General features: G+C 53.2%; 3 protein-coding genes across 5 annotated transcripts; 2 read left to right on the plus strand and 1 right to left on the minus strand.

Annotated features, from left to right (window-relative positions):
- Nucleotides 1-6,137, plus strand: GCHFR (GTP cyclohydrolase I feedback regulator). 2 transcript variants are annotated; one of them, XM_054634997.2, is made up of 3 exons: nt 1-749; nt 1,794-1,888; nt 5,329-6,137. In XM_054634997.2, exons 1-3 carry the CDS (start codon nt 714-716, stop codon nt 5,450-5,452), a joined length of 255 nt encoding a protein of 84 aa, XP_054490972.2. In that variant the 5' UTR covers nt 1-713; the 3' UTR covers nt 5,453-6,137. The 2 variants fall into 2 exon arrangements, with proteins under 2 accessions (XP_054490972.2, XP_077035811.1); XM_077179696.1 differs by lacking the exon at nt 1-749 and adding an exon at nt 1,227-1,686.
- Nucleotides 6,138-6,405: 268 nt separating this feature from the next.
- On the minus strand, nt 6,406-20,837 carry DNAJC17 (DnaJ heat shock protein family (Hsp40) member C17). 2 transcript variants are annotated; one of them, XM_054634995.2, is made up of 11 exons: nt 20,686-20,837; nt 19,140-19,209; nt 18,183-18,241; nt 17,350-17,437; nt 16,913-16,995; nt 15,918-16,014; nt 15,506-15,555; nt 14,917-14,994; nt 13,880-13,960; nt 12,886-13,014; nt 6,406-6,613 (listed from the first exon to the last, which is right to left on the minus strand). In XM_054634995.2, the coding sequence occupies exons 1-11, from the start codon at nt 20,761-20,763 to the stop codon at nt 6,488-6,490; spliced, it is 939 nt and encodes a 312-aa protein (XP_054490970.2). In that variant the 5' UTR covers nt 20,764-20,837; the 3' UTR covers nt 6,406-6,487. The 2 variants fall into 2 exon arrangements, with proteins under 2 accessions (XP_054490970.2, XP_077035810.1); XM_077179695.1 differs by lacking the exon at nt 6,406-6,613 and adding an exon at nt 10,271-10,398.
- On the plus strand, nt 9,202-10,438 carry C6H15orf62 (chromosome 6 C15orf62 homolog). The gene has a single exon (XM_054634998.2). The coding sequence runs from the start codon at nt 9,202-9,204 to the stop codon at nt 9,715-9,717; it is 516 nt and encodes a 171-aa protein (XP_054490973.1). The 3' UTR covers nt 9,718-10,438.
- Nucleotides 20,838-24,366: the final 3,529 nt, after the last annotated feature.

A 24,366-nucleotide genomic window follows, 5' to 3' on the forward strand; every position in this document is an offset into this window, starting at 1 on the left:
CTGCCTGTCCTGATCTCAGGAAATGGAACTTCTCCAATTCTGAAGGAATTTAAATTCCCTGTGTTCTCAGATAATAACAGTAGAAAGAGAGATTTTTCCCAAAAAATGTTGGAGATGCTGAACATTCTCCTTCAGGGGAATGTTTGGTCAGACTGTGGGGTGGGAGTGGGAATGCTCTACAGGGCCCACCTGCCTGGCTCCTGTTCCACCATCTCCCAGTCCTCACCTCCCTGCTGTTGTTTCCTGGTCCTTTATCTCCCTGCTATTAATTTCCGTTTTCTTCGTCTCCCTTATCCGTCATCTCCTAGTTCATTGCCTCCCTCCTCATCATCTCCTGTCCTACATCTCCCTGTCCTCCACGTCCCTGCGTCTCATCTCCTGCTCCGTCCTCTCCCTGCTCATCATCTCCTGTCCTTTGTCTCCCAGTCCATCATCTCCTGCTCCATTCTCTCCCTGCTCATCATCTGCTGCTCCTCACCTTCTGTCCCCTCCTGCTCCATCCCCTTCCAGCCCTTCACCTCCTGCCCGTCCCTTGTTGGGAAGGCAGCGCCGAGATCCCGAGGGATCCCTCGGAGCCCCCCAGGTGCCCCCCAGATCCCTCCGGACCGTGAGCCTTTTCCCCCCCGCCGCCCGGGGGCGGTGGTGGCGGGGCGGGACCGGGGGCGGCCCCGGGCAGGTCCCCCTGGAGCGGCGGCGGGAGCGGCGGAGCGGAGATGCCGTACCTGCTCATTAGCACCCAAATCCGCCTGGTGAGTCCCAGCGGGACCCCCGGGGGTGGGGGATACCGGGGGGCGGGCAGGGAACCGACCGGGGCGAGCGGTGAGACCCGCTCAGCCCGCGGTGCCACCGGTGCGATCCCGGCATGGGCTGGCCCTGCTGCTGCTGCTGGGGGGGTCGGGGGTGATGCAGGGTTGGGGGACCTGTGAGAGCTCCCCGTGAGAGCCCCCGGTGCCCCACCCCAAACCCTCCTGTCCCAAAGAGCGACTCACTTGGGAAACTTGCGGCAGGATCCCAGGAATGCCAAAGGGACGGCGCCCCTCTTGTCCTCGCAGTTGGTTTTCCCTCGTCCCCAAAGAGCCATTCCAGGGTGGAAAACGCGGCCATGGGAGTGGGCATGGCTGGGGCAGTGGCTGGGATCTCTGGCTGGGATCAGTGTCCAGGGGCACTGGTGGGATCGCTGCTGTCCCTGCCAAATAAAGCCACAAAGCAAACGTTACTTCCCGGCACTGGCAGCACCCACATCCTGCAGGACTCTGTAGGAGCCCACAGCTCTGTGGTTATCTGGGGTTTCCCTTTTCCCGACATCCAGAAGCCTGGATCTGCTGGTGTGGTTTGGGGCAGGAAGCAGGGAGACAGTGAGACCAGTGGGACAGTGAAAACAGCAAATGAGCAAAGGGGGGGAGTTGTGATGGACACAGCAGTGGATCGGGAATGGGGACGTGTGGGGATGCTGCAGCACCAAAGCATCTGCTGGCAGTGGCATTTGGGATTGAACAAGTTGACTGAGTGATTATGGATGAGGTACAGGAAGGGATACATGGATTATTGGCACTGGAGGGAACAGCCTGGAGCAGCAGGGCTCAGTCTGCCCTCAGAGACTTTGGAAGCTCTGCTCTTTACCAAAGGGGCAAAGCAAACATTTCCAGTGTGAAACCTGGCATTGAGCTGAGGCTGGAACCTTCCCGGGTGAGCAGCTGCACCTTCCTGGCAGTGGCCCGGACTGAGGGCCCTGCTGGGAACAGGGGGTGGCAGTGTCACCACGTGTCACTCACCGCTCTGTGCCTGTCCCACAGGAGGCTGGGCCCACCATGGTGGGCGATGAGCACTCGGATCCCCACCTGATGAGCATCCTGGGGGCCACAAAGAGGAGCACACTGGGGAACAACTTGTAAGTCCTTTTCTCCTTACTTTCCCAAGAAATGCAGAACATTTTCACTCCTGGAATCCCCCACAGCACCTTCCAGCTGTACAGTTAATCCCAAGACTCCCATGTGTCCTATTAATGAGGAAATGCTGCCTGCTATTTCACTTGGTTTTTTACTTTCCTTTGCTCTGACCCTGTTTTAGCACCTGACCCCCCTTTCCCTCTCTTGGTGCCATCCCTGCCTGGCTCTGACTGTGCCTTTCTTGGTGCTGAGACACCAGAATGCTCACCCAGTTCTGTCCATCCATCCCTCCCAGCTGCAGTCTGTCTGTCTATCCCACTCCACTCTCCAGTGCAGCTCAAGGCTTCACCTGAGCCAGCCCTTCCCAACAGCTCCCAAATCTTTTCCATGGGCAGCTGAGCCCTGGGGTTGGAGCTGTTTCCCATTGTGTCACCCTGACTCCCAGCCCCTCCACAGGCATGTTCCCAAGCTGTGGATATTTGACACTTCTCCATGTCCCCACCTCTGACCACGCTGAGTTTGACCCCAGCCTTTGGCCAAGTGCCACTCAGAGATGACAAGTGCCACTCAGCATCTTCCTCATGGTTTGGCTCACTTTTTTTTCTTTTTTTTTCCTCACTTGATAGCTCACTTCCTGGTTTTCCCTGGGGTGAGAAAAAAAACCAAAACAAACCAACGAAACCACAATGGCAAAGCAAAACAAACCCCCAAATGCAAAAGAATTTGACAGAGAGGAGCAGCTCAATTCCTGCTGTGTCCCATGTGCTGTGGTGTGGAGTAGGAGAAGGAGGAAAAGGAGGAGTAGGAGAAGGAGGAGGCATTAAAACAGAAGGTGCAACTCATCCCAAAAGTTGCCCAGCTTCTGTCCATGGAGCTGGGAAAACCCTCCTACGCAGCACCAACACCAAGGGCTGGATCCTTGGCTGCTGCAGCGTTAAAAATCTGAGTGGGGTGGGAAAAGTTGATAATAAGGAGATAAAATATAACTATTGAGGGCCCCCCCCATCCCAGCTGCATTCCTGGGGGGGTTTCCGGGCTGATCCCTCTCCGTGCTGCTATTCCCAAGCCCGTGGGTGGGGCAGAGATTGGCAGCAGCGCCAGAGTCGTGCTGCCACCCGCCGTGCAGAGCCCGGAGTTACGCAACGGGATGGGAGACAGTGAAACACAACAGGCTCCAAAAAGGAACTGGATCCTGAGAGATTTGGACAAGGATCCCTGGGATTCAGGTGGAAAAGGAAGGCAAAGATAAATAAAAGCCTCTGTCGTGCCTGCCCCAGCAGCTGGGGGAGCTGGAGCACTGTAAGGAACAGAAGCACCACATTCTGCCTGTACTGGGGAAGGGATGTGAGCTTCCTATGGGATCTCCCTGCTGGATTCACCACCTTTCTCTCCTCCCCATGGCCCGGAGCGTTTTGAGCTCCTCTTGTCCCACCTGCTCCTTGGCATGGCCTGTGTCACAGCTGGGAACTCCGCTGTGTCCCTGCGGCACATCCCTGCGGCACAGCACGTCCCTCCTCCCCACTGCTCAGCACACAGGGGAAGTCCCCTGGCTGGAATGTGGCTGCTGGCACCCCCGGGAGCACAGCCACGTGCCAGCCCAGCCGCCTCCTCCCGGTCCCAACCACAGCTGGGAGCTCCAGGATCTGCACTGTGGACGAGCAGGATTTTCCATCCCCAATTCCTTCATGAGCAGAACCTGACTATGGATGCTGCAAACTCCCCTCCTGCAGCACCTTGGGCCCCACAATTTAGCCATGACCTTGTAGGGGGCCTGAGGGAAAACCTCAAGCAGCACAGAGCTGCTGGGAAACTGGGATGTACAGGTGAAGCTGAGATCCCTGTAATGAGGGAGCACACGGATCCTGTTCCACAGCTCTGCACAGACACACGGCCCCTCATTAAGTCCCACAAGGTGTGGGGAGCAGGGATGTGGTCCCTGCCCTCTCTCTTGGGGTCAGAGCCCTTGGGGCAGCCAGGTGGGGCAAGGGGTGGGGTGGGATTTACCTGGAAGAAAAGGCTTTGCAGGTATCCCAGCCCCTCCATCCCGACTGGATGCACGTGGAGACAGCAGCAGATCTGATACCCACAGTGTGCAATCTTCATTTCCCTCAACACACAGCTGGGATAAAGCCCTGGGAACTCTTACCCCCTGCTTTTAGCTCAGATACTCAGTTTCTTAGCTTTCTACAAATCTCTGCCTCTGCTACTTCCTCTGAATAGTGGGAATAATATTTACTAGCTCCCACTGTGAATCTGAAGGGTATGTGGCAACCCTTCTGGAGAAAGAGCAGACTTCAAAGACACTTATAATAATGCACATTATCTTTACACCACATCTATAATTACAGCCAAGTACAGTCTGTCTTGAGAAACTGGAAAATCTCTCACATCTCAGGTTATTTCATGCTTTAAAGCACTCCCAGCTCCAGCACGGTCTGAAATCCAAGCAGGAGAAGCTTTGGAAAGGCTTTTGGATCTTTTTTTATCATTATTAGTAGGAAAAGCAGGAGAAGCTTTGTTCAGGTGCCCAAACAGGATCCCCAGTGATCCTGCAGCCCATCATTATCTGCTTATCCGGCACTGTGAGTCAGCTACAGCTGAGCTGCTCTGGGCCTTATCCCAAAAGTCATGTCAGAGGAGAGGCTGGCACATCCAGTGCCAAAGGTCCCACTGGCCCAGCTCAGCTCAGCTCAGCTGTCCCCAGCCAATTCAGCCCAGTCTGTGCCTGGTCCCTTCACTGGGGAGCAGTGTCACAGCCCTGGAGCTTCTGGGATCAAGGGGTAGGAACGTGGGAATGTGCTCCAGGCACACAGCCAGCAAAAACCAAGGGGGAATCAGAACTGGACAAGGATCCCAGTGTCAGCTCCCAGGCACTGCTGGAACAGAGGAGCCTGGGCTCCACCTTGCCTGGCACATCCATGCAGGATGGATGACTACCAGCTTTCCAAATGTTTCCCACCTGCCTGAAAGCATCACTTTGTTCCAGTCCCCAAATTCTAACAGTCTCTCAAACCCACCCATCTCACAGACATACTCTGACATGGGTAGAACATTGGGATTTCATTCCTTAGAAACACCTGAATCATTCCTCCTCTCCTCCTCCATGAATTCCCAGGTATGCTAAAAACGTGCTCACTGTGTTTACCTGTGAACCCTCTGCTGCAGTGTCAGCCCAGTTACTGAGCAGCATGTGGCTCTGGACACCAGCCCTTGAGCCACACTCCCATTCAACCTGATCCTTCCCTCCTGGACAGGATTCCTGTGGTTTGGCACCTCGGGCTGTGCCTTCCCCCGGGGTTAACCAAGGCCCTGTGTCACACACGCCTGTGCCAGGTGTGGCTGCTGGTCTTAGAGGGATCAGGAGCGAGGCAGGCTCACTTCCAGCAGGAAATTCCCATCTCTCCCTCCCCAGCTCACCTTATTCCCATCTCTCCTGGTGCAGCTGTGAGTACTACGTGAACGACGCTCCGCGCGTGGTCCTGGACAAGCTGGAGAGCCTCGGCTACCGCGTGGTCAGCATGACTGGCGTGGGCCAGACCCTGGTCTGGTGCCTCCACAGGGAATAGCCAGGGAGAATCCTGCCTTGCACCTGGACCACATCCTGCTGGACATCCTCTTATAGGACTGGCAGCAAACTTTCCCCCCTTAATTCCTTCCTGTCCCAGACTCCAGGCGCTCAGGCAGGGGGAGGAACGGCACAGAGGCAGAGCTGGACCCAGTGGAATTTTGCCATCCCTGTTCTGTTTCCCAAGAGCAGGGGGAGGAAGGTATGCCCAGAATCTGGCAGAGGGAACAGATGGCTCCAGCTCTGCCTTCAGTGGGATGGCAGTCTGGCAAATTCCAGCTTTTTACATTTTAATCATGTATTCAGCATGCCCTGGAGGAAGCTCAGTAACAGCCCTGTTTGCCTCCCTTCTCCTGGGCAGGGGGTTAGGGAAGGACAGCAAGCATGGACACCATCCCATCTCATCTCACCTCTGAAATCCAAGAGGCAACCACTAAACCTACTCCCAGTGCTCTGAGAATCCCTTCCCTTGGCAGCAAGGCCTGTTTCCATCTCAGCAGCACCACTGAAATTCCAGATCCCAGACTGCCATCCAAGCCTAACATGGGATTCCCAAAATAACACAGAAAGTGGTGTTGTGTGACTATTCCAGGTGCAGGCTCTAATCCCAACACTGCTGGAATGTTTGGGACTGTGAACAGATCCTGCTATGGGGGTAACACCAATAAAACATTGCTCCAAAGAGACCAATGTCCTTCTGTGGGTTGTTTAAAGCTGTTGCCAAATCCCTCTGGATGAAGCTCCTGAATGAGCTTTCAGGAATTAAAAGCCCCAAGGTTTGGTGATCTGATGGCACCTCTCACACCTTGTCCCATGGGATGGGGCAGCTGCTCTGGGCACATACACTGACAGGGTAACACCTGCACTCTGTGAACCTCAGCCAGCCATTCCTTCCCCAGACCTGGAATGGGATAAGGGCTGCAGTCCCTGGAAGTTTCTATTCCCACAATACACTTAGAAAAAAGGAGGTTTATTGACTTAAATAAAGAAACAGCTCTGAGGGGACGGAGGGGTGGGAAGAATCCATACTCTCATGCTAAGTGTGGGACTTTTCCTCCTCGTCTTCCCGCTGGAGCTGCTGGATGAGCTGCTGCCTCTCGGCCGCCTGGCGCATCCTCATCATCACCAGGCTCTCGTAGTCCCGCTCCGACACCACCGACGCCTGGGAAGGAGCAGGAAACACACACAGCCCATCAGGGGCAGCACAGGCTCCCAGACTTCCCCAAATCCCCCTCACAACACCAGCGTTCCAGGCAGAATTTCTGTGGGTTTGATCCCACAGAAATTGGGTGAGGTGGGTGAAAGCTGCCTGGCTATAGGAAATAACCAGGAATTGTTATTAAAATGATTATTAAAAACAACCAGCAATGAGTGTGGTTGGTGAGGAAAGCAGGACAGACACGGAGCCAGCATTCCATGAGGCTGAATGGGGAATTATTTTGGATGACAAGATCACTCTGCACCTACAACATTGGTGCCCGAAGTCCAGCATACACTTCACCTGTTACAAAGGCTAATGCCATAAAAAATGAAACCTTTGTGTATGAGTCATGGAAGTGACTAACTTCCAACTGTCTGACAGCACTGAGGCCTTGGCAAAGGTTGCCCAGAAAAGCCATGCTGCCCCTGGATCCCTGGAAGTGTTCCAGGCCAGGTTGGACAGGACTTGGAACAACCTGGGATAGTGGAAGGTGTCCCTGCCCTGGGATGGACTTTAAGGTCCCTTCCCACCCAAACCATTCCATGATTCTAACAGCTGCAATCAATGACCTTGGAGGTCTTTTCCACCACAAACAATTCCCCGATTCTAAGCAGAAGCAGAAAGAAAACCACCAGGGATGTTCCCAAACCTGACACAGGAATGGAACAGTTTCCCAAAGCTCCCAGAGCCTCCCTGCTGCGTGTGGCAGCAACTGTCACGTCAAGGCAGTTGATTGCAGACTCTGCCTAATGAACGTGGGCAGCAGATGACAGCTGCTCCAGTGCTTTGGCGCTGCTTCCAAAGCCATTCCACACTAGTAGGTGGCCGTGCTATTTTGGATATATGAAAGCACTGCAAGGCTTGGAAACATCCAGCTCATTCCTTGACAGTTCAGGTGGAAATAAGAGTTTCTTGACAGAAGGTGAATGGGAAAAAACCCCTTCATATTCCTTTTTCTAGGAAGTGGGTTAAGTAGTGATCAGAGAGAATCACGGCATCCCAGAATGGTTTGGGAGGGAAGGGATTCCAAACATCATTTGGTTCATACCTTGTGCCATGGGCAGGGACATTTTCCACTAGCCCAGGCTGCTCCAGCCTGGTTTTGGACACTTTGAGGTGTGGGGCAGCCACAGCTTCTCCAGATGTTGAATGATTTCTTAGGAAGCAGAAGGGATACACAAAGGCAATAGAGTGCCTAAATAAGTCTCTGCATGGAAACATGGGAGAGTACAATTCCTTATCCTGTGCCAACAAAGTGGTTCCTCCAGGCTGCGAGGACACAATGAAAGCCCACAACAGATAAGGAACATCAAGAGGGAAATTAAGAGTCTAATTGGTGTCTTAGGAGCCACATGAGCAAAATGACCTTTGGGTACTGGCAGCAGCAGTGTCTGAGAAAGCACTGATGGTATCAGCCCTCAGCCAGGATCCTTCCAAGTCCCATCCACCAACCCCAGGAATTTGCTGGGCTGGATGGAAGAGGCTGCCTGAGACTTATGCAGATGAATCACCCACACAAACCTGAAGCCCCACCTCACACTGGGATTATAATTTAAAACAGCCAGGAAATTATTTGCAGCCTGGCTTGGGAGCTCTGCTGACACAAGGAGCCCTCGGAGTGGCGGGAGGAAGAACAGCCTGATCCCAGGCAGGTGGGCTCCCAGCACGTGCTCCCAGGTGCCTGAGCGTGGGCTGAGGCTCCACCACTCCACACACCTACTTCCTGCAATCCTGGCAATTACCAATGGAGTGAAACCCAGTTTCTGACGTGGCTGACTCAGCAAGGGCTTGGCTCAAAACAAACACATCCACGCAGGGAGCCGCAGCCCGGGAAGCAGTGACGGGTGGCACATGAAGGGACGGCGGCAGCAGCGCTGGGGAGTTTTGGCATTCTGGGTCCAACCTGGCTGAATTCCTGGACTCCTGGCTGAGCTCTCCCTGGACTTGATTCTTCATCCTGGTCTCCGAGTGCTCCAGCAGCTTCTCCTCTCCACTCCAGGACTCCGGGCTGCTCCAACAGGGTGTAAGTCTCTCCTGCGCTCCGTTCTCCCAACGTTGTCTCCTGCACTGTCGCTTTCTGCATCCCCCTTCTCCCGTATTCCCTGGGTTCCTTCGGTGGGACTGAGTCACCGTCTCGTTCCCAGCCACCCACGGCGCTTTTCCGGCGGTGCCCCTCCGCAGAAGGTGCCTGGTTACCATGGCACCCGAGTGCCCTTCTGTTCTAGATGCCAGATTAGATCTGTTCTCATGGTGACTGTGCCTCTGCTGTTCCCCACCAGCCCGGAGCCGCAGCACACGTTTAACGAGCTCGCTCACACGCCGCCGCTCCTCTCCACTCCAGGGGGAGACTCCTTCAGATCCGAGACAAGCCAAGTGCTCCTTGCCACAGCGTGGAGTTTGCATTTCCTGCACTACCAGCCTCTCTGTGCTCCTTGCAGCTCCAGGAACGGGGCAGGAAGAGGTTGATCCTGTTGTGTGGCTCTCTGCTGATCCCTGGGCTTCTGCCTGCAAGGAGCCAGCATTCCTGCTCCTCGCTGCCTTTCCTCACCATGGATACTTGGCGCAGGGGGTCCCTCAAGTCCACCACCTTCTTCCGACGCTTCTCCCTCAGGAGGCACAAAAAGCTGGGCAACCAAGTCATCATCCTGAACCAGAACAGCCACACTCTGGACACGGACGGCCAGAAGAGGGAATGCTTGAGGGATCTGAAGGACAAGTCTGAGTACCTGTCCTGTCAGAGCGAGCAGAACCTGGCCAAGGCACAAGCCCCTCCCAAGCCTCCCCGGCTGTACCTGGACAGTTCCAGCTGTCCCAACATCATCGACCACACAGATTCCCACTCCGACCTCTCCTTTTCCGAGACTGCTCCGTACCACAAAGGCACTCCCACGCACAAGGACCAGGCTACGGACCACGGCACCTCAGAGGCAGGTCTCCCAAACAGCACTACTCTTCCTGAGCTGGCTGACCCCTTCCTGTCCTTCAAAGTGGATTTGGGGCTATCTCTCCTCGAGGATGTGCTGCAGACCCTCAGGAAACAGAACCCGAGGGATTACGCCATTTGAAGGTATTCACTGTCCATCACATCCCAGTTACTCACTGCTGCTGCCAGTTCCTCCCGTTCCAGCAGGAGGAAGGATACTGGAGCATGCCTGTCGTGTGTGGCCTGTTTTGTTGTCCTCGCCTCACCCACCACAGAGCATCCCTGTCCTTGCCAAGGAATCCTCTGGAGCAGAGCTCACGGGCTCTGTGCTCAGGTGAGAGCACCGTCTGCTGTCTCATGGCCAACTTTCCGCTCTCCACCCTGGGAATTTCCCACTCCGGACTGCGCATCCCATCCTCAGGGAAGACTGGCATTTTTTGGGAAAGACTTATTTTGGGGATGTGACACTGTGGGGCAGGGACACACAGGGATTTGGCATGGATCACTTGTGGAACAGCAGGCAGCCTGCAAGGAGGCAGCAGCACTGCGCCCCGAAGCCAAAGCTTTGAGGGCTGAGAGACAGGAACTGGGGCTTCTCCTCCCACCATGTTTGGATGTGAAAGCTCAAAGCTGTTCCTCCGTTTTTTCTCTTCCTCTTTGTGGGTTTCTTTTCCCTTAACTCCAGTGCAGGTGGCACTCCCAGCCTGGAAACAGGTAAGCATCCAAGTAGGCTCCTGATACAGCACCAGCAGTGGATTTATCCTCCTGGCAGGAGAAGAGATGTCTCTGACACTGCTGCCTCACGCATGCACTGAGCTCCCAGCTGTACAGACATAGAAGAATAAATGTATCTGTGACTGGAAGTGTCTGGTTGCCTCATTTCATTGGGAACAAGCCACAGAAATCCCAGGCACCAGGAGCACAGGGTATCTGGAGTGGCCCAGGTCCATTCTCCCTGGCACTCCCAGGTCCATTATGATGGGGGGAGGGACACCTGTGTGGCTCTGAGGGAAGGACAAAGCAGCTGGGACTTGATTTTCTACTGAGGAGAGTTCACACAGCTCGGGGCAAGACAGGAACAGCTGCCCACCCCGAGCTGGACAGTGGGAAAGGCTCTGCCAGGCTGAGAACATTTTGGGCAGCACCAGAACAAACTGCTAAAAGAAACTACCAGTTCTTACCTTTTTGACTATTAGAGCTCTTTTAAAAAACAACAATAATAAAACCTCCATGCCCCCAGCTCACCAGAAGCTTTGGAAGTGGCCACAGCAAAGTGCAGAGACACTCCAGGGAAGGCACAGCTGCCTCTTACCCTGTGAGATTCACCTCCCAAAGTCAGATAATAGGAAATAAACCCTCTGAAACCTCTGAGGGAGCTTAGAACAGGTACAAGAACACCAGGCAGGAGGCTTTTCTCAGGGCTGAATGGCTAAGGAGCCCTGGCAGGGAGATTCCACTGCAGGAGCAGGGAAAATCTTCCCTAAACTGAGCATTGCATGCTGTTGGAATGGCAAAACAAGCTCTCTGCAGCCACTGTGTGCTTTGAACCATCACACAGCCACTGCTCTCAATAGCCTGGAGTAATACTGTCCAAGCCACAGCTTTTGAATTCCAAGGGGAACTGGAGCCTGCTTGGCTGCAGCAGCTCTCCAGGAACTGCTGCACAACGTGCACCTGTTGCTGTAGGAGACAACAAGGCTGTGGAAGATGAGCAGCTTCCACCTGGGAACTGCTCCCAAACCCCCTGGCTGGGGTCTGGCTGTCCTTTACCCGTGGATTTTGGCTCTCAGGTCCTGGCTGGCTCTCCCAGGCAGGGAGTACTGGCTGCCTGTCCCAGACAGGGAGCAGAGGATGAGTAGTGAGGGTGTTGCCATGAGAACACTGCAGGCTTGGGCTTTTTCCTGAAGCAGAGCAGCAGAGGAGCTGCTTTTGCACAGAGCAGGAACAAAACGGGGGTGGATTCAGACAAAAACAGAGGGGGGAAGCGAATAGGAAGCAAGGGCAGGTTAAATCAGAATGAGGTAAGTGCAGCCTGGAAGCAAGAACGTGGAGCCTGGTGGCTGGGAAGCCAGGCTGGGTGTGAAGGGAAGAGGCAGAGGGAACAGGGATCTGGGAGTTCACTCAGCACACTCTTGAACTGCAGAGCACAAGCTAAGTCAGCTGGAAGCAGATCAGCCAAGAGGAGCTGTAAACACATTGCAGGTTTTAGAAGCGTCCCAGTGGATGCAGCAGGAGGATTTGGGGAGGGTCTGGAGTGGGAACAAGGGAAAACAGGAAAGGGAGCAGCTTGGAGATGGAAGGCTGCAGTGCAATCCCAGAAAGTGCAGCTTCTTACAGCTAAAAGCGGCAGAGAGCACAGCAAAGCACCAGCTGTGCAACTCCTGGGCAGGATGCAGGGCCCTTAGCACTCCCAGAGCCAGGTGGGATTGAGGAGCTGTGCTGGGCAGAGGTGAGTCACCAGCACTGTGTGCTGCTTTCCTGCTCTCCCTGCTGCCCCACCACACTAATCCTGCACCGCAGGCAGACGCTGCACTTCCACACTAACAAGCTCTGGGCATGGAACCAGGCCAAGACAAACTCAGGGATCTGAGCCCACAGAGACTGGAATCCACTACTGAAGCTCCAACTGCACCAGCAACCCCTCTGGTAGGAATGAGCCAGTTCTCACTCTCTGCTAGTGAGAAATTCTCAAATAACATGCTTTGGATTCTGCTTTTTGTGTTCTTCCCTAACATTCTGGTGACTCTCCTGTGGCTGCAGGACTCTCCCTGGTCCTACATGGACAGGATAACAATCAGGTGTTTTGATGCATAATTACAAATAATATAAATAAAATACTTAATGAAACATCAAGAGAGTGAATGCACTGAACAATCTCACAAGCTTAAAATATTTAGGGAGTGAAAACACAAAAGGGTATTTAGTTTGATATTGCTCCTGCAGTCCCTAAGAATAGAGGTTTGCTTCCAGCACTGAAACTTCCTCCTCCTGGGAATGCAGTGAGCAACCAAGGCTCTCTAAAGGAACCTTTCAGCAGCTCTCATTCAGAGGATTCCAAAAATCCCATCAGAATGGCACTGGAGGCTTTGGGCTGAGCAAGGAACATCCTTGCTCTTCACTTGGGAGAAAGGGAATGTGTGAAGATCCAAACAGCTCCCAGTGTGCTGCGGCCCAGGCAGGAGGTCCTTTAGAAAGCCACTGATCCAGCACAGAAAGGGCTGCTGGGAAAGCCAGGCCTGGCCCCAAGAGTTTCTATCTGACAGCACTCTGAGATTTAGGCTGTTCCAGCACAAGATTTCCATCTCCTTACCTGTGAGCTCCTGGGCTGGCTGGTGCTGTCAGGGAGGACGGTGCTGGGGCGGCTCTGGGGCTGGCCCTCCAGCCAGGAAATCTTCAGGGGGTTATTTAGCAGACCAACTTCATTCTTCACAGCCATCTCCTGGCAGGGAAACACCCTTCCATCACCACCTGAATTTCAGATCCCACTCTCTTCCCTCACAAGTCCCTAAGAATCCCGGAATGGCCTCAAGGCCAAGTAGGGCACAAACAAGATCGATCTCTGGAAGTGCCCAAGGCCAGGCTGGAAGGGGCTTGGAGGAACCTGGGATTGTGGATGGTGTCCCTGCCCACGGCTGGGGGCTTGAAATGGATGGTCTTTTAAGGTCCCTTCAAATGCAAACCATTCTATGGTTCCACTCTGTAAGATTTTAAGGATCTTTCCAACCCAAACTATTCCATAACTTTCAGCTTTCACAGCTGCCCCACATGAGAAGCACCTCTATGGTCCATGCCCCTGCCAGCACTTTTGATATACAGGTTACACACAGTTTTGGGGGGTTTTATCATTTGGATACGAGTGAAAGAAAAGCTAACAAGGAAACTCTCATACAGCCCAAGCTCATGGAACTACTACAATTTAGGGTAACTGATGACTTCTGCTCCCACAGCCACATGAATTATTATAACTCACAGTGAGTCAAGATATTTTGGGTTGTTTTTCACTGCAAATGCCTGATATCACCTCCAAAACACATAAGCCCAACTCCAAGGCATTTCACCTTCAGAGAGAGCTGAGTAAGTGCTCAGTGACTGATTTTTAAGGCAGTGCCTCTTCCCTCAGCCTGTTCCATGCACAACCTGTTTATGCACCTGATCTCTGGGTTTGTGCCTCCAGCTGTGCCACTCCCTCCGTGCCTTTTGACTCTCATTACCCTTCTCCACTGCCTTAATGACAGGGCAGTGTCCTGGCTGTCACCTGTCCTGTGCCACCCCCAGCACAGCCAGCAGGGCCTCTGCACACTCACAGCTGCCTTCACCGTGGCAAATTCCACCACTGCGCTCCCAGTCTTCCTGCTGGAGATCAACAAATTGAGCACATCACCGTACTGTGGGAAGAAAGAAAGGAAGGGAAGTTAATTACAGAGCCAGGAGAGATGTCAAGTTCAGTTATCAAATGAACACAAAGAGAAAACCTGTGTTTTCACAACCATGAGGCTTGAGCTGTCACCATTTCTGTCCTGCTTCCACTGATCCCACTATTTCTGTCCCTCCAGGAAATAATCTGGGAAGGCATGGAGCTACACACTTGGCTCTCCAATGCAAGAGGGCTGCTGAGCTCAGAGGGAAAAGATGCCAGGGTGGGATTGATCAGATCAAAGGCTTGTCTGTGCCTGTCTCTGCACTTGCCACAGCAGGGATGTGGAGTGCTTCAAGTGAAGGACGAGTGCACCACAACCACACAGCCAGACTAAGTGGGCAGGCAGCATCCAGTGCGAAGAGTCTGCAGTTGTTCTGCTGGGAAACAGCTCCCAGCTCAGGGATCAAAGGATCCAACATGGTTCAAAGGTTGGATTTCATGATTTAAGATATATTTTCCAACCTTAATGACTCCATGATCATGCTGATGAGCTTTGAAAACTGCATAAGAAAGCTGAACAGGGAAGGAAATGAGCCACTCCAGCTTACAAGGGCATGGAGTGACAGGACACAGGGAATAGCTTCAAACCAGCTGTTTACACTAGATTACCTGTTTAGATTAGATAATTAGGATAAAATCCTTCCCTGTGAGGGTGCTGAGGCCCTGGCACAGGTTGCCCAGAGGAGCTGTGGTTCCATCCCTGGAAGTGTCCAAGGCCAGGTTGGACAGGGCTTGGAGCAACCTGGGATAGTGGAAGGTGTCCCTGCCTGTGGCAAGGGGTGGAACTGAATCATTTTTAAGGTCCCTTCACACCCAAACCATTCCATGATTCTGTGATATGCAGCTTCCCCGAATTCACTGTCCTTACAGCACTGAGATCAGGGGAAGACCCAGTAATACACAGGGAAGAGTGTCAGACAGGACCTTTTGCAGGATCTGCAGCAGCACATCTTTGGAGTATCCCCCTCCAGTCTCATCTTCCTTCCTGCATTTCCACCTGAGCTGGGGAACAAACGGTAGGAGTTAATTTTTTCCCGTTTGGATGTGCTGCCTGCTCAAGCAGCTCCCACCCCCCTGCACATTCACCACGTCTGCTATTTCCAGCCACACTCCCAGGCCTGCCAAGACGGTGATCTCAGCATGGGAGTGAGCACAGGGAACAAACTGTTTGGGGAACAGGGAGAAACGCTGCTCACTGGAATAAAAAAAGATCGCACTTGAAAGGATGCTAATGGCTCTGCCAGGGTAATTAGCAGATGTTTCCCTGTGCTTAAAGCACAGACAACTCAATCCCAGGCTCAGAAATCTGGAGCAGACAAAGAAAAGGTAAGTGAGGAAGGAATTCTAACAGCAAGGACAGGAGCTGTTCACCTGATGATGCACATTCCATGGAGGAATTTCATCTCCAGTATAAAAAAGGATGCGCCAGCTCAGCGGGGTTGAAATGTCCTTTTTGTTTTCCACCATGTTCTATCAGTTTTCACCAAAACACAGCTTTTTAAGGATGTCTTACCTTAAGCTTAGGAGTTATTTTGCCTTCTGCTCCATTTCTTTCCTGCTTGCCTAAAGAAAGAAAAAATTAAAAAAAAAAATGAAAGGACATAGGTGAAAATTCCTCAGCATTTTGCACATTTTTTTTCCCTGAGAACACACATATGATGAAACACTTTGGGATTTCCACTGGACCATTCCAGTCCCAAAAATCTCGTGCAACAGGAACTGCAGCACAGACTGAATACTCCATGGGAGCATTTTTCCCTTTTAGGAAGCACAGACTTGCCAGGATCAAGGCTACAAACAGGTTAGCAAAAACACAAGCAGCAGACATGTTCTGAGGCATTTTTCCCTGCAAGAAGGTGGGAAAAATTCAGGGTGGAGAGCTGCCAAAGAGCCCAAGGCCACCTGCAGGTGCTCCCCGTGCTCACCTCGGCTGTGCCGCTCCCTTTCCAGGCGGATCTGCTCCCTGACCAGTCTCTGCTGCTCCTCCAGCTGCCGGGAGCCCTCCTCCCGCAGGCGGATTATCTGCGGCACAGGGAACACAGCACGGGCACCTGAGGCACAGAGCCAGGGCTGCAATGTCACCTGGACACTTCCAAGGACAGCCTGGGCCTCACACACATCTCCTGGGACACCCCTCCTGCCAGATCCCCTGGGACAGCTCCAAAGGGAGCAGCCTGGTCTGGTGGAAGGGGTCCCTGAGCATGGCAGGGGCTGGAACTGGATTGGCTGTAAGGTCCCTTCCCACTCAAACCATTCCAGGATTCTCTGATTGACAGAGCCTTTTAATCCCAAAAGTTAAAGGACTGCTCTCCAGAGATTTTTTTTGCACCTTGAGAGGAATAGCAGATTTGTCTTTACAAACAAGCTGTGGTTCTGTTGGTAGATACAACTAGCACTGGGAGATAAAAGAAACAATGGGAAGGATTCCACTGATTGATGAATGGAAAAAGATATTTGCTTCTACAAATAAACTTTAGGTTTGCTGAGAAATGAAATTAGACATTGAAAGATCAAAGAAACAATGGGGAAGAAAAACCCCTAAATTGTGTAAGATTTAAAAATTAAAAGGGAGGGTTATACATTAGAGGGACATCTTCAGTATCAGGTGTATTGGGAAGTCTGTACCTCTCAAGTACCTCAGCCAATGGGGAAAGAGAGAAGGGAAGTGGGGCCAGGAAATTAGGATAAAAAGGAGGCTGTGTCCTCCAAAATTTTGAGAGATCCCAGGGCAATGCCCCATGGCCTCTCCCTTTATTCCAATAAAGTCAAAGGACTCCTCTGTCTCCTTTTTGGACATAAACCTCTGATGTTTGTGGATTAATTTTCCTGACAACCTCATCCCATGGACTTCATCATGAATGGAAATACTTCCAGCAATTCTTCTCAAAAATAGCAGAGAGAACTAAGAATTTATCCTTACTTCTTCTTCTAATGATCTGGTTATCCTGATCTCCTCCTCTTCGTTCTCCTGGGACTGGGCTTCCCGTTCCCTGGCTTCAAGATCTGCAGAGAAAGAAACAAAATTAAAACAATCCAAAGAGAACTTGAATCTTCCCTGCTGACCAGAGGAAGATGGATAGATCACAAACTTGGCTGCAGCTACACCAATATCCTGACAGCTCTGCTGCCTCTCCTCTGGCCCCACACACCAAAGGAGCCTTGACAGTCCTCAAGCCCCTAATTCCCAGAGCAGGACCACCCCAGCTATGGCTGTGGGAGGAGATTCCAGGTCTACTGGACTATACTAGGGATGAAGGAACCAGAGTCATCCTCCATGGATTGAACCCTGTGGAAGGAGAAATGCAAGCAGCCAGCTAGGGGAGACCTCAGGAGAATGTGAGAGTTTGATTTTCTTACCAAGCTTTACTTTCTTCCTCTTCTCATCGAGTTTCTGTGTCCTTGCTGCAGCCTCCTTCTTCGCCTTCCTCACCCTGTCATAGGCTGCCTGCCAAGGAACCAGCACAACAGTGGGAAACTACAGAAACCAGGAGAGAAACTGGAAAACAGGGAATACAATGACATCAGGGACTGAAACCCCTGTCAGCAGGGCTGAAGCATCTGCTGCTTCTTGGATTACAAGCTTTGCCAGTACCCGAAAAGAGGAGCTCATGTTTTTAGCTTCTATCACCTGGAATCAACACTTTTCCCTCTCCTGAGCTAATCTGGAGAGAGTTCCTTGCTCATTTTTTTGGTTTTATTCTTTCCAGGAACATTTCCAGGTTCTTTTATGCCTTGGGCAGTGGGTTCTCAGCCACCTGCTCACAGCCCCAGAAGGATCCAAGCTCTCCCGTGTCCCTCAGACAGCAAAGCTTGGAGCCTCAGGAATTGCATCCAGGTATTACTCATTTGTCAGCCCCTGACTCAACAAGAATGGCAGATGTTGCCATGGGAATTTGGTGTTCCTCAATCAGGGATGGTGTTATTAAATAGGATATGCCCCAGTCCAGCACATTATTAAAGGCAGAATCTCAGGGCAGAGCTGGTCCCAGCAGCAAATCCCAAACACCACATTTCTCCAAGCTTTTACCTGGCACCTGAAATTTGATCTCATGGAGAAGCAGGGGGAATAACAGAATAATAGCTGAGATTTGTATTCAATGAGCCCCTGTCAGAGCAGAAAGCAGGACAGGCAGGATTACAGTTCCCAGCACCACCCCAAAATCCCACCCTTGCCCAGGGAGCTTCCTTACCCTGGCTGCTGCATCTGTGAGCACGGCCAAGGCCTGGGACAGCTGGTGGAAAATTTCCGCTGGGAATGAGAAGAAATAAGGGCAAGATGAGGGAAACCAGGTGAGGGGCCTGGGGAAGAACCAGGAAAGACAATTCCTGCAGGAAGGTCTCTCCAAGGAACAAAAATCACCTCTGCAAGTGATTTGTAAGCCAACCTCCAGCCTCAACTCAAAGGTATTACACGAACTTAAGAGTAAATAAAGAAGCACAAAAATGGGATTGTTTAAATTTAAGAGAAATCTTGGAACACACAAACTTAATTTTTCTTACTGATTCTTTTCATTTTGGGTTGCAATATCTCCTTCATGCCACATTTAGCTGGAGCTCACAATTTCCTTCTCCCTCTCAGTCCTTTTCCTTCAACAAGAAGTCCTGCTTATGTTGTACTGGAAGTTGTTGCATTACAGCCATCTATCCTTTAAAAGTCTTTCCTCTTGTCCCATTACAAGCATTGGCAAATTGTATTTATTTTTTATAAAGATGCATTATCAGTCTTGACACACAAAATACAAAGTAACTGCTAATTCTACAACCTCCATTCACAGCAATCCCTCGCTGCAGGCAGCTGGAACTCCTCCTTGCCCTGCCCACAGATAAAAGGATTTATGGAGTGCTGGTGAAGTTTGGACTGTGAGAGATACAGATCAAAGCAGTGTCCAAACAGGCAAAGGTTGGGAAGCTTTGGAGGGCTGCAGCTGTAATTCCAGCACTGACTTACTGCTGGTGTTTCTAAACCCAGCAGGGATCGTTCAGCCTCAAAAAGCAAAGTTAACACCAACAGGAGCAACTCCCAGCCCTGTGTGTATCCCCAGGGACACCCACCCAGCCATCCCCTCAGCACTTAGGGAAGCAGGGGCACTTCCAGGAGCCTGAAGAAGGGAAAACTGCAGCAGGAAGAGCTGCCCCATCTCTCTCACCTGCCCGGGGGTTGTCGGGGTTCTTGTCCGGGTGGCAGGTGAGGGCTTTCTGCCGGAACGCTGTCTTCACCTGCAGGGGCCACACTGGGGGTCACTGGGGGGAAACTGCTTGGGTTCTGCCAAAAAAAGCAGCTTGGAAACCCAAAATAATCCCTGTGTTCAAGGGAAACCTGCTGGGACATGGATGTGTCTGGAAGGAGCTGGAGCTTTTAAAAGCTGTTTTGGCTTCCAGGTGTCTTGTGTTGCAGCAGGTAAAACTCAGGTTAAAAAAAAAAAAATGGGAGAGGGGGGAAAAAAGGGGGAGAGGGAAAATAAAAAGGGGAGAAGAAAAAAGAAAGGAGGAGAGAGGGGGAAAAGTGGGAGAGGAAAAAAATATGGAGGAAGGAAACTGAAGAGGGGAAGAGGAAGGGAAGGGGAAAGGAAAGGGGAAAGGAAAGGGGAAAGGAAAGGAAGGAAAAAGAAAAGGGGGGGCAGGAAGGGAAGAGATGATAAAAAAATGGAGGACGGGAAAAAACCCAGAAAGAGAACCAAAAAGGGGGAAAGAGAACCAAAAAGGGGAAAGGAAAAAAAAGAGGGAAAGGAAAATAAACGGGGAAACGAAGAGAAGTGGAAAAGTAAAATAATTTTAAAAAGAGGTAAAGAGAATGAAAAATGGGGAAATGGAGGGGAAAAAAGTGGAAAGGGAAAAAAAAAAAAAGGGGGCGGAAGGGGGAGAAGGAAAAAAGGAAGCCACTCTTTCCCACTCCCAACCAATTCCCTGCTATTACAAGTGGGAAAAGTTGTGTCCCGGCCCCACCTGGTGGACAAAGCTCCCGGGATTGGGAATGTGCAGGAAAAGCCCTGCAGATGAGCCCACCTCCTGCACAAGAGTCCGGCTGAAGGAGAGGCGTCTCCTTGCCAGGCTCCAACCTCCAACTTCCCATTTCAGCCAAGAATTCCCCCGCCGTGTCCCACCCAACCCTGCTCTCTGGCAGTGGGCAGCCATTCCCTTTTTATCCTGGTATTCCCGGCCCTTGGCCCGAGCCCCTCTGCAGCTCTCTCGGAGCTTCCTTCCCGTGTTTAGCACTGACTAACAACTAAACTCAATTAAAAACCACAAACGTGTAATTGCAACCCCACGAAATTAACTACGTGACTTTTGGGCGCTCGGACAAACGTCTGACAACAGGATTTTTGGATCAACACGGGAATTTCCCTTCTGGAAGCACATAAACAAAGCGAGAACAACATGTCCCAGACCAACCCACATGTCCCAGACAACCCCGCAGTTCTCTCCTCCTCCAAAGGCGGGTTCCGTCCCGCAGGATTGAGGAGTGAACTGGGGGAACGAGGTCAATTCAAATAAAAGCGGGATATGACAACGCCAATATCAGCAAAACCGGGATTTTCCCTTTTGCCAGCCCCGGTCCCGCAGCAGCGCTTGGAGCAGCCCCTCAGCCCAGCGCTGGAGAGCAGCGCCGCGCCGGGAACCCGCCGCTCCCGAGGACACCGGGAAAGGGATGGAAGAGGGAGAAGGAGCCCATCCCGAGCCGTCCGCGCCCCTCACCTCCTTCTCGGACGCCTTCTCGCCGATCCCCAGCAGCCCATAGAGATCCCGCTCCAGCAGCTCCTTATCCACCGCCATCTTCGCGCTTCCCGGTTCCGCTCCTGGCGCCACGGTCGCTGGGAAATGTAGTCCCCGTGCGCCACCGTGCCACGGGCTGCCTGGGAAGATTGGACTACAAGCACCGTGATGCACCCGCTGCCCCCGAGGACGGGAACCGTCAGCGTGCGCAGCGCCCTGCTGGGCGTGCTGGGTGTTGTAGTTCTTTGGCGGGGGCTGAGAGCGGGGATAAACTAGAGGAAAACTACAAGTCCCGTGGGGCCGTGCGTGGGATTGAGTCATTAGGGGGAACCGCACGTGGGTCCCGCTGTCCCCCAAGGTCGCCACTGACCGTGTCCCCAAGTGCCGCAGACGGATGCACACCCATATGCCAAATCCCTCCAGGAATGGCACTCCACCACCTCCCGGGGAAGCCTTTGGCAGTAGGGGGTGGTGCGAGCCCAGCTACAGCCTGTTCCCAAAAACATACTTGTTTTTGTTGTCACCGAAAAACATCCATCTCAGCTCCTTGGGAAATTCTTGTCTTCTTATTGTTCTAAAATACCTCCCTTTCCCCCCACTGCTCTAAGAAGGAAGCACTGTAGAAGAAAGCCGATCCAATTATTCCCATACACAGGAGACAGAGTTTTTCAGCCCTTACTCCTTTATTCTTGTAGGATTTGTGTCCTCATGGCTGAAGGTTACTTAACTTACTTTATCAACAATAGCACCAAACCTGAGATCAACCTGAGATCATGAAGAAAACTGGACAGCCATGACTGGAGCAAAATGAATTGTTTCAGAGAGCTGTTCTTAGCCAGTAGTGCAATAAACTGGAAGGTTCCTGCTGTGTCTCCATGGGTCCTCACCCAAGCAGAGCCTCAGCTCTCAGGGTGCAGACCCAAGTCATTGTCAGTGTTGTTCCAAGCCCTGCTCCATTGCCACCTCCTTCTTCTTGATGAGAATGCTAGAGTGGTTTGTGCTCAAAGGGACCTTAAAGATCATCCAGTGCCACCCCGTGCCATGGGCAGGGACAGCTTCCACTAGCCCAGGTTGCTCCAAACCCTGTCCAGCCTGACCTGGAATGCTTCCAGGGATGGGACAGCCACAGCTGCTCTGGGGAGCATGTGCCAGGGCCTCACCCCTGAACAGGGAAGGATTTCTTCCCAGTATTCCACCTAAATCTCCCCTATTCCATTTTGGAGCCATTCCCCTTGTCCTAACCCTGCAGTTCTTGATGAGTTGTAGCCCTGGCCATGCTGAGGCTACCTGTGGCCATCGTGGTGCCACTTTGGGCACCTCCTGTGGCCTCCCCCTGAGGATCCCACTCCTGTGACACCTTCTTGCCCTACGAGGCACCAAATTTACCCCCCAACACCTGTCCCTAGACCCAAGCACAGCACCTCAGCCCTTCGGGGCTGTCCCAGCCTCAACAGTGGCCCTTTGTGACAGCGCCATCAGTGACGTCACAGCAGCCACGGGACACGGGCCATGTCACAGAAGCAGCAGAGGGGGCCTAGAGCCACAATCCCATGATGAGAGCCGTGGGATGCAAACACCGCTATTCCAGCCCCACCACGGCCCCGCTGTTGAGGTGTGGGACAGCCCCAGAGGGCCGAGGGGCCGCGGGGTTTCAGGGAAAGCTACCTGCAAACAGACTTTGTGCCTCTTGCAGGGCGAGATGTCATCGAGGGAGGACACTCCGGAGCCCAGCACCAGCCAGGCTGCCAGCACCAGCCAGGCCGCCGGGGCCACGCCGCCGGACGACAACCGGGAGGAGGAGGAGGCCGCGTGCCCGGAGTGCCAGCACATCGACACCACCTGCTCCAGCTCCTGCCGGCACTGCTTCTGCCAGCTGTGCTTGTGGGACTGGAGCCTGGGCGAGGCCACGTGCCCACGGTGCCAGCGGCCCACGCGCCACCCCTACCCCCAGCACGTGGCCCTGTACCACGAGGTGCAGGACCGCGTGTACGACAGGAAGCGGAGACGGCGCGGCCAGTCCGCCCGGAGCTACTCCTTCGGGCCCTCGGAGAGGAGGCCCAGGAGATCCATGAGGTGGCCCCGCGATGGCCGCCGGCAGTCCCGGCGCCGCCGAGGCAGCGACTCCCCGAGGAGGAGGTGGTGGCAGCAGCAGAGGAGGGCTTGGGAGGACACACCTGAAGAGGGACAAACTCCGAGGTTGGAGTGGGCCATCCCGGTCTCCTCGCAGGGACGGCGATTCCGGCGTGTGTCCCGCAGGTCATGGAGCCAGCAGGAGCGGTCCTGGGGCCGCCGCAGGTGGAGCAGGGGCAGGGAGCGTTCCCATGGCTGGGACAGGTCCTCCAGGAGAGAGCAGGACACCCAGACAGGCTCCCCTGAGCACTCCGTGAGGCACAGGCGCTGGAGGAGCTGGGATGGTGATGACAGACACCCCCCAGGGCCCCATCACGATGTCCCCTCAGACAGGAGCATGACACGCCAGTCGGAAGACTCTGATTCCTCCGAACAACAGCACACAAGAGGGAGGCAAAGCCGGGGCAGATCCCACAGGAGAGGCCAGAACTCGCAGGCAGGCTCCCAGAGAACAGTGCCCCACGAGCGCTTCAGAATCCAGAGGCGCTGGAGGAGCTGGGATGCTGATGGCAGATACAGTCCAAGGCCCCACCATGACACCCCCTTGAGGAGGAGTGACAGACACCAGTGGGAAGACTGGGGTTCCTCCAGACAACAGCACGCGACAAGGAGCAGAACCCGGGGAAGATCCTACAGGAGAAGCCAGAACTCCCGGAGAGCCTCCCAGGGAAGGGTGCCCCGCAACCACTCCACAGGTCAGAGGCAGTGGAGGAGCTGGAATGATTACCAGGGACAAGCTCCAAGGTCCCAGTGGGACAACCCAGGCTCCTCAGGGAGGAGCTGGCGCCATGCCGGGCGCAGGGCCACATAGCCCACCCTCCCAAAAATGGGAATTCCCACACTCAGGCTCAGCCCAGGGTGTCCAGGCAGGCTTTGGTGACCTCCCAGGATGGAGCCACCAGATCCCCATCCTGGACATCCAGGGCTTGACTTGCTGCAAATAAACAAATGCCACTTGAGCCAGCACTCCCTTTCTTCTTTTTGTGTTTTTGCCACCTCAGATATATATCCACAGATATTTTGGAGCATCCCACGCCCTTGGGTTGCCCTCATGAGTTTCATCCTTTCCCTCTGTGAGCTCTCCCAGCATCATTAAGTGCCTCTGTGGATCAAGGAAGGAGCTGAGGGGCTCTTCCCCTCTCCATGCCCTCACAGCTTTTCCGTGGTTGAACCTGACTTGGATTTTGCCTTTGCTTTCCCTTCAGTTTTATCCAGGGAAGCTTTGCTGGGAGAAGTTTGGTCCCCCTTAGCACTTTTTCAGCAGAGCCACAGCTCCATACAGGAATATTTTCCCCAAAAACCCACGGTGTGGCTGATACAAATGAGTGCTGGAGGTGCCCAAGCCCAGCTCCAGGACCAAAACTCGCCCTAAACTTCCCTCCTAGCTGTCATCCAGCCCCTGTCCCCAAATGCCAGCCTTTGGAATCACCCCACTAACCTGCAATGTCCCACTGATCTCCAATCTGGGTTGTCAGCATAGCTGATCATCCCCCTAGATGCATATTCAGCAATGTGGATTTTGCCTATGGATAC

Source organism: Agelaius phoeniceus, chromosome 6 (genome assembly GCF_051311805.1).
Source record: "Agelaius phoeniceus isolate bAgePho1 chromosome 6, bAgePho1.hap1, whole genome shotgun sequence".
NCBI lineage: Eukaryota > Metazoa > Chordata > Aves > Passeriformes > Icteridae > Agelaius > Agelaius phoeniceus.